This window comes from Corvus brachyrhynchos, unplaced genomic scaffold, assembly GCF_000691975.1.
Source record: "Corvus brachyrhynchos isolate BGI_N302 unplaced genomic scaffold, ASM69197v1 scaffold219, whole genome shotgun sequence".
In the NCBI taxonomy this organism is placed as follows: Eukaryota; Metazoa; Chordata; class Aves; order Passeriformes; family Corvidae; genus Corvus; species Corvus brachyrhynchos.
The window spans coordinates 153580-162575 of NW_008240034.1; the positions used below are offsets into that span (position 1 = coordinate 153580).

Below are 8996 nucleotides of genomic sequence, written 5' to 3' on the forward strand. Positions count from 1 at the left end.
GCGGGGCTCCGACTCCAAGGAGGACAAGTGCCGGGTGTGCGGGGGGGACGGCAGCTCCTGCGAGACCATCGAGGGCGTCTTCAACCAGTCCTTGCCCGAGGGAGGTAGGGAACAAACGGCCTGGTCACCCTCAAATCCCTCCTCCACCTCGTCTGCCCCTGGGGACGGGCAGGGACACATCCCGGAGAACCATCCCAAGGGGTAGGGCCAGGCTGGGAGCGAACAAACCCCTGCTGCCTGCCCCTGGGCCAAGCCGTGCCCCAGCCCCCACTGGCACCCGAATCTCGGGCACAGAGCTCCAGGCTCCTTCCCTGCTCCCCAGCTCATGCTGGGAACCAGGGCTGGGAGATGCCCATGGAAATCCCAGCTCCACAGCACATTCCCAGTACAGCAGTCCCACCACAAGGGCCCATGCTGCAGACCCACAACGTTTTGGTGCCCCAAATGCTTTTCCCATCCTTTCCCCATGGGTAGGGGGTTGGCTCGTGCTCCCCTCCAGCAGCCCAGGGCAGCTCTGGGATTGGAGGCTGAACATTCCTACTCAGCAGCCCCTGGTTGTCCCACAGGTTACGAGGAGGTGATCCAGATCCCCAAGGGCTCCGTCCACATCGACATCCGGGAGCTGAACCTGTCCATCAACTACCTGGGTGAGAGGCACCTGGGGAGGCTGAAATCCCAGCCGGGCCCTGCCGTTTCCCTGGGGTTAACAGGCCCTGGGAAAGGCCCGGCAAGGAGAACTTCCCACCCAGGCTGGGGTTTGGGATCAGGGGAAGGCAGCAGGGCAGGGTGTTCCCAGGCCAGCGTGGGCTGCATGTCCCCCACTGTCCCTGCCTGTGCCTCTGCCCTGTGTTAGCATCACAACCCCGAGCAAACCCCGCAGCTCCTGGCACTGCCTGTGGCTCCCTGGCATCGCCCCTCTGCCAGCCTGGCGATTAAAAACGCTCACATTTTCCTCGGGCTTGGTTTTCCAGCCTCGCTCAGTCCCACTTTCACAACGAGGATTTTTCTTTCCCCTTTTTTCTTCCCTGTCCCCCAAGCCCTGCCAGGCAGGGCAGGGTGCCCCCCCTGGCTCCCTGCCGGCTGCCTGCAGGATTCTCCTGGCTGCATCCCTCCAGCCCAGCTCCCTTTGCTGGGATCGGAGGTGCCGCCATCCCTCCCTGCCCAGTGTGTGGGGACTCCTCGTGTCCACCCACACCGGATTTCTGCTCTCTGAGGCCACTGCCCCCGAGCTCTGCCACTCCGGGATCTCTCCTGGCCTCCCAGATGGAGGGAGGGAGCATCCTCTGCCCTCAGCAGCGCCAAGGATCTTCCCTGCCCCGAGCGAGACGGGGTCGGCGAGGGCGGCAGTGCCGGGAGCCACTCCCGGAGTGTCGGGGAGCGGAGGGACAGAGGGGGAATGGGAATGGGAATGGGATGGCGCGAGCGGTCCGATCCCCCTCTAGCGACTCTCCCGGGCAACCACAGCTCGGCTCCAGGCCCCAGCAGCTCCAGCAGCCCCGACCCAGTTAGCACAGCTGGGTTTGAGCCCGGCTTCGTGGCCACAGCTTGTCCCCCAGCCCAGCCCAGCCCAGCCCGGGGGTGTCCCATCCATAAATGTTGGTCCCAGCTCGGGTTGGGTCAGATCAATCCCATGGGAAGAGATTCCTTGCCTTTTCCTTGGCTGCTGGTGGTCCCCACAGCACGGTGCCGGCCAGGCTGAGAGCACACCGTGGCTACCTTGGTCCCACCCTGCTGGTTGCTCTGTGCGACCCTGAGCCAGCCCCCAGCTGTCCCCTCCCTTTGGCCAAGGCTGGGGCCATTTACCCTCTGTCCCAGCCCTGCTCTGAGCCCAGCAGGGAAGCAGCACCTGGCTGAAGTTGGCCCAGGTGCTTCCAGCCTTTGTGTGACCTCCCTCCCCTGTCCCAGCAGCGCTGCGAGGGGACAGTGGTGAATATTTCATCAACGGGAAGCTCTCCATCGATCCCCCCCGGCGCTTCGACGTCGCCGGCACCACCTTCCACTACAGGAGGTCCCCCGAAGAGCCCGAGTCACTGGAGGCTTTGGGACCCACCAACATCACTCTCTTTGTCATGGTTGGTAACTTCATACCCCCCCGGTGTGCTCCTGGCTGGGCTAACAGGCCCTTGCCGTGGCTACGTGGGGATTGGGGCTGCTCAGCCCCTGGGGTGGCTGTGGGGAATGAAGGGACACAGAGACCAGAGGTAAATTGGGCTCAATTCACACAATCAATCACAGAGTTCATTAGGTTGGAAAAGCCCTTTGAGACCATCGAGTCCAACCTATGACCCGACACCGCCTCGTCAGCCGGGCCATGGCACCGAGTGCCACGTCCAGTCTTTGAAAGGGCCACCCCAGGTGGGACAGGAGCCACAATCCCTGCCTTAGGGGGCCAGTGCTTTATCCACTGGGCACTCTCAGCTCTCCCTCCCTAATCCATCAGGTTTTGGGATGATTCCACCCTTAAGTGCCTGGGAGCTCATTCTCTGATCGAGCACCACTGTCACCACTGGTGGCTGCCCTGCCAGTTCTGGGAGGGGCTGGAAAGGGGACAGGGGAAGATTCCAGCTGCCCTGGATGTTAGCGAGGCTGTGGGATGCCACCTGGGTGGTCACCACAGTGGCACTGATGTCCCGGGGGTCCCTTTCCCGCAGGTGCTGGTGCGGACAGAGCTGCAGGGGATCCGCTACAAGTTCAACGCTCCGGTGGGCAGGGACGGCTCCAGCCACTACTCCTGGCACTACACCCCATGGACCAAGTGCTCTGTGCTGTGTGCAGGGGGTGAGCTCTGATGCTGGGCTGGTTTGGGGGGACAGGTGGGACCCCCTGCAGCTGTGTCTGGGCCTGTGGTTGGCTCTGAGGAGCTCTGGGGTCTCTGCACGGCCCCACCCCGCTCTCAGCCACGTGGGAGTTGTGGCAGGGCAAAGAACCTGGGTGCTGTCTTCAGCTGGGCCACAGGTTTGGGTGGAAGGACCTTAAAGATCAAAATTGGACCCCTTCCACTGTCCCAGGCTGCTCCAAGCCCCAATGTCCAGCCTGGCCTTGGGCACTGCCAGGGATCCAGGGGCAGCCCCAGCTGCTCTGGGCACCCTGTGCCAGGGCCTGCCCACCCTCCCAGGGAACAATTCCTTCCCAATATCCCATCCAGCCCTGCCCTCTGGCACTGGGAAGCCATTCCCTGGGTCCTGTCCCTCTCCAGGCCCTTTTAAACCCAGTTACCTGTGCAATGCATGGAATCATAGAATGGCTTTAGGTTAGGAGGGACCTCAAAGCCCATCCAGTTCCACCCCCTGCCATGGGCAGGGACACTTCCGCTATCCCAGGATGCTCCCAGCCCCATCCAGCCTGGCCTTGGACACTGCCAGGGATGGAGTAAGGACAGGTTGGCTGATCACAACAGATCTGGCCCCACATCAATGGTCTGGGAACTGAAACACCCCTGGTGCTTCCCTGAACCCTTGGCCTGGTTCCCATGGGGATTGACACGGAGGTTTGGGCCGTATCTCAGGACTTTGATGAGCCTGGCTGGGAGGGGCTGAGCCGGTGTTCAGCCAGAGAAGAGAGTGGCTCAAAAATGTTCCCTGTTTAAAGCTCAGGGCTGGTCTCACATGCTAGGCATCGATCAAGTGTTGTCCCTCCTTGTTCCTGTTACTCCCCAAGTGCTGCCCAGGAAATTTCACAAGGCCAAGGTTAGAACAGGTTCGTTGGAGCATGAGATCCTTGGAATGCTGTGATCCTCCATCCTCTGGTGTGTCCTGCCCTGGCTGGTGAGCTTTAGCATCCCGGGATCATCGAGGTTGGAAAAGCCCTGCAGGGCCATCGAGTGCAACCTGTGCCCGATGCCTACCTTGTCACCCAGAGTGCCACATCCACACACTGACCCCATCATTCCACACCACCCATTTTTCCTGGAGATGCCAGAGGAGCCCTTGGTTATGAAAGGAGGAATAAGTCCAGGCTCGATGTGCAGGGACAAGTGGCCACTGTGTCACGTCACCCCACGGGAGCAGAGCTGTGGGGCCAGCACCCCCAGCCTGGCCCTGCTCCAGCCTCAGCCTCCTCCTCCCTTTCCCCCTTCCCTCTTCTCCCTGGGCAGGCAGCCAGATCCAGTCTGTGGTGTGCAGGAAACTCTCCGATGGCTCCACCGTCCCCAACCATTTCTGCAGCACTGACACCAAAGTGCCCGAGCGGCAGAGGCCCTGCAACACCGAGCCCTGTCCCCCAGCGTGAGTACCTGGGGCACGTGCAGGGGGGAAAGCCAGGGTGGAAGAGGGTGAAATTCCTTGGGAATGGCAGCCAGGGGTGGCACTGCCTGGCTGGAGCCGCTCTGCTGGGGAATGGGGTTGGGGTTTCTCCTCTTATTCTGTCCCTTATTCAGTGAGTCCCTCAGGAATTGTCCCAGCCCTTCCCTGGCTCCTCTCCTGGAGGGGAAGGGCAGCTGTGGAGGAACTCTGTGGTTCAGCCAGAGCTGCCCAGGAGGCTGTGGCTGAGTAGGAGCAGGGCTGTGTGCAGGAGTGTGGGGACAAGCCCAGCCCAGCGTGCCCCTCCAAGCTCTGCTGTTGGCCCATCTCCAGCTGGACCATTGGGAACTGGTCCGAGTGCAGCCGGAGCTGCAACGAGGGCGTCCGGACCCGCAGCGTCTTCTGCAAGAGGAAGATCTCTGCCAGTGAGGAGAAAACCCTGGATGATGCCTCCTGCACCCAGCCACGGCCAAAGATGCTGGAGCCCTGCAACAACCAAACGTGTCCTCCTGAGTGGGTGGCCCTGGACTGGTCGGAGGCGAGTGCCAAAGGAGGGACATGGAGCTGGGGAAGGTCTGAGGGGTGGCTGAGGGCACTTGGCTCGTTCAGCTGCAGCAGAGGAGACTGAGGGGAGGCTCCTGGGGGCTGCAGCTCCTCCCGAGGGGAGGCGGAGGGGCAGGGGCTGAGCTCTGCTCTGGGACAGGGACAGGAGCCCAGGGAACGGCTGGAGCTGGGTCAGGGCTGGGCATGGAGCTCAGGGAAAGGTTCTTCCCCCCGAGGCTGCTGGGCACTGCCCAGGCTCCCCAGGGAATGGGCCCGGCCCCGAGGCTGCCAGAGCTGCAGGAGCGTTTGGACAGCGCTCTCAGGGATGCCCAGGCTGGGGTAGTTGGGGTGTCTGTGCAGGGCCAGGGGCTGGATTCAGGATCCCTGTGGGATCCAGCTCAGGATATTCTGATTCTGTGATTGACATCGTCCTCACCTCTCTGAGGGCGCTGCTCCATGGGAGGGCAGTGCCGGTCACCAGTGATGGCCACAGAGAGTGCAGAGTGGGGGATGTTGTAGCTCAGGAGCCAGGAGAGGTGGGAGCAGCGTGGGGGGAGCCAGAGCTGCCTCTGTCCCCTCCTTTCCGGCTGCCCTGACCGTGTCTCCTGTCCCTGCAGTGCACCCCGAGCTGCGGGCCCGGCTTCCGCCACCGCATCGTCCTGTGCAAGAGCGGCGACCACAGCGTGACCCTGCCCACCTCCCAGTGCCACGAGGCCGCCAAGCCTCCCACCAGCATGAGGTGCAACCTGCGGCGCTGCCCCCCGCCCCGCTGGGTCACCGGCGAGTGGGGAGAGGTAGGGACAGCCCTCCCCACGGGGGCATTGCAGGAGAAGCCTCCCAGCCCTTCAAGTCCTGTGGTGCTGAAGGCTTTTACCGGCCACCAGAACCCTGTGTGGCCACCACTACTGTCCAGGGGACAGCAGGACCCCATGGCAATGTTCTTTGCCCCCTTTTTGCCTCATTTATGATGGTGGCCCAAGGGCAGAGCTGACCCTGGGGGTGTCCCGGGCCTGGCAGGACCCCACAGAAGTCATTGAGGGGTCTCCTTGGGTATCTGGGGGTCAGCAGGGCAGTGGCTGCAGAGCTGGGCTGGCCCTACTGACAAGCAAGGCCAGTGCTGGTCCCCCTCAGAGCCCAGCGGGGTGACCCTGACAGTCCTTCCGGCCCTCCAACACCCCTCGAGCCACAGAGTGAGATCGGGGTGCGGGAGGCCTGGGAAAGGCCAGGGATTTAGGGTTGGATGGAGGGATCCTCCCCGGGCCCTGGAGAATCAAACCAAGCTTTGTTGGGATGCAGGGCCACAGCACTCGCTCGTGCCAGGGAGTCCCCGCTGGGCAGGGAAGGAACCACCACCTCCAGCACCCTTTGCACCCCCTAACGCCCATCTGTGCCCACTCCTGTCACATTCCTAAAGCCATGGTGGCCACGGCAGCTCCCTCTGTGCTGTCCCCACAGTGCTCAGCCCAGTGTGGCCTTGGCCAGCAGAGAAGATCCGTCCAGTGCCTGGCTCACACCGGGCAGCCGTCCATGGACTGTGTGGAGGCCCTGCAGCCCCCTGGGATGCAGCAGTGCGAGACCAAGTGCGAGTCAGGGCCTACAGACAACCCTGAAGGTGAGGGGTCTCTGGGGAGGGGACACAGGGGCACTGCCAGCTCTGGGGACAGGGACAGCAGAGCCAGCACAACACGGGTTGGGCTCTAGGGTGGGGAGAACCCATCCCTGGAAGTGTCCGAGGCCAGGTTGGACAGGGCTTGGAGCAACCTGGGATGGTGGGAGGTGTCCCTGCTCATGGCAGGGGGTGGGATGAGATGTTCTTTAAGGTCCCTTCCCACCCAAAGTATTCTGTAATTCAGGGATTTCTCTGCCTGGACACCCAGTGGGAGCGGGAACATTCCCACCCTGGCCTTGTGCCCATCCCCTCTCCAGGCATTCCCTGCCTCAGGGATGGATCTCTGCACTCCCAGCCTGTGCAGAGGGTGGAAATGGATGAGATTTAAGGCCCCTTCCAACCCAAATCACTCTGTTGAAAATGTGGCCACCCCGTGGCCCTGGTCCCAGGCCAGCCTGGTGTGCCACGACCCCGAGAAACGCAGGAACTGCACCTTGGCACAGAGAGGTTTTCATTAGTGAGGTCCTCAGCAGCATCTTCATCACGGCTGCATCTTTCAGCTTCCTGGCAAAACCCCCCCAGGATGCCCTCAGCCCGGCTGTGACCCTGCTCCTCCTCTCTGTGTCCCCTCAGAGTGCAAGGATGTGAACAAGGTGGCCTACTGCCCGCTCGTCCTCAAGTTCAAGTTCTGCAGCCGGACCTACTTCCGACAGATGTGCTGTAAAACCTGCCAGGGGCACTAGGACACGGCGGGACACAGTGGGACCCTCGTGGCAAAACTGGAAGGCCAAAGCTCTGCCAGAGGGCCGCCGAGCCGTGCCCTCCCTCTCCGCCCTGGGAATCTCCCCTGGCTCCGTTCGCGCTTCCAGCAGGAGCCGGCGTCCCCCAAACCCGTCCCCCACAGACCCCCGTGGCCCCCGAGCTTCACCATGGCAGGTTCCCAGTTAAACCACTGCAGCCCCAGCTGGATGAGTGCTGGGAGAGGGGGGAGCTGGGCAGAGCAGGGACTTTACTTGAAATTCTGACGTTGTTATTTATTAGTAGCGGCCGAGAGCCACCGAGGGAAGCGGCACCGCTCGCCCCGCTCCTGCCTCATCCCGCTCCGTGTCCTCTGGGCACCACCACGGGGCTCGAGCACCCCCGGGGCTGCTGCCCTTCCCTCGGGATCCCAGGGGAGACAGGGAGGAGGGCTCAGGTGCCTCATGGCGTGGCGCTGGGTGAAGAGGAGCCGCTGTGGGGAGTGGGGTTGGAGCAGGGGTTTTGTCCCCTTGGTTTGCGCCCTGTCGCCTCGGGAGTGGCAGCAGGGGACAGGGAGCAGGTCACCCCGTGAGCAGAGCGGCGACACCAGTTTCACTGGGAGAGGGGGTTCTCCAAACTCTCGTGGCGACCGACTTGGATTGGGGTGTTGCCCTGTTTGTCCTTAACGCCTTTGTCACTTTTAGGACCAGTTTGTATCCCTCGAAGCACGAGCTGAGCTGGGGGCAGAGGCGTGCTCGGGGCCGCGGGGCTGCGCCAGGCTCAGGGAGCAGAGCGAGGAGGATGCAGGACAGGATCGCTCCTGCCACGGTGTCCCCAGGGCCTGGCACGGCAGGGCCCTGCCCAGACATCGCCTCAGCCTCTGCTGCGGCCTCACTTCCAAAGGTGCTTGACTTCCAAAGGTGCTTTGCCTCCAAAAGGTGCTTTGCCTGCAAAGGCAGCCTGGCCATGTGTGGCTGTAGCCTTGAGGTGCCAGTCCCAGTGCCACCCACTCCTCTGCCCGCAGGAGGCCTCCAGTGATGGGAAAAAGAGCAGGCTTGAAATTCCTCCAGGTCACCTCATGGCCAAACCCAGGCCAATCTCTCCACGGGCCGCCCATGGAGGAGATCTGACTTCAACTCTCCAAAGCATGTGCTTTTTGTTAGCATTATAATTGTTATTAACTACGATTATTTTCAGGCCTTTCCACATCACAGCGATGGGAAACCTTTGTCCAAAGCCATGTTTCGTTCCCTTGGGGCCATCCCTACGGTGCAGGGAGGGGACAGCCCCCTTCCCCCAGAGCAGAGCCCCCGTGTGTTCCCTCCCAGCTGTATTTTTGTGTCCACCTGCTCCTCCAGCCGATCGCAGCTTCTCTGGTGCTCAGCAAACCTCGTTTCTCTTCCTTCCTGGTGCCACGCTCCGTTCTGACGTTTCTGGGTGAGGGGAGGGGGTGTTTTCATCGTTTTTGTATCGATATATATCTACTGGCCAATGTTTAACATACTAACTCTGAGGAGGAGCGACGTAAGGCATGAATTATAATAAAGGAGTAGCTACGATCCCGAGCACAGCTTCTGCTCCCAGTCGTGTTCCTCGAGCCCGGGGTTTGGCCGGGGCACTCACAGCACCACAATTCACACCAAAGGAGGGGTTTGGAAGCAGGGGAGGGTTCTCCCTGGGGGCCAGAGCAGGTTGGAAAGGTGGGGATGCAGCCAGAGCTGCTCCAGGATATGTGGGAACACTTTCCCCCTTGGCACCCCATGGCACAGAGAGCCTGTGTTGGTAATGCTGGGCCAGCAGGGGAGGGGGGATTCTGCCCCTCTGCCCCGCTCAGCTGAGACCCCACCTGCAGAGCTGCCCCAGCCCTG

At 62.1% G+C, this 8996-nt stretch overlaps 1 protein-coding gene across 1 annotated transcript in view; it reads left to right on the top strand.

The window, feature by feature from the left end:
* Positions 1–8698, top strand: part of ADAMTS10 (ADAM metallopeptidase with thrombospondin type 1 motif 10) — a 44934-nt gene extending 36236 nt beyond the window's left edge. Inside the window, exons 16-24 of the mRNA XM_017743792.1 lie at positions 1–104; positions 567–647; positions 1909–2072; positions 2652–2778; positions 4094–4223; positions 4572–4776; positions 5399–5575; positions 6237–6393; positions 7024–8698. Of these exons, the coding sequence (XP_017599281.1) occupies positions 1–104; positions 567–647; positions 1909–2072; positions 2652–2778; positions 4094–4223; positions 4572–4776; positions 5399–5575; positions 6237–6393; positions 7024–7133 (1255 nt within the window). The 3' untranslated portion in view covers positions 7134–8698. The remainder of the gene's footprint in view (positions 105–566; positions 648–1908; positions 2073–2651; positions 2779–4093; positions 4224–4571; positions 4777–5398; positions 5576–6236; positions 6394–7023) is intronic.
* The last annotated feature ends 298 nt before the right edge of the window (positions 8699–8996 follow it).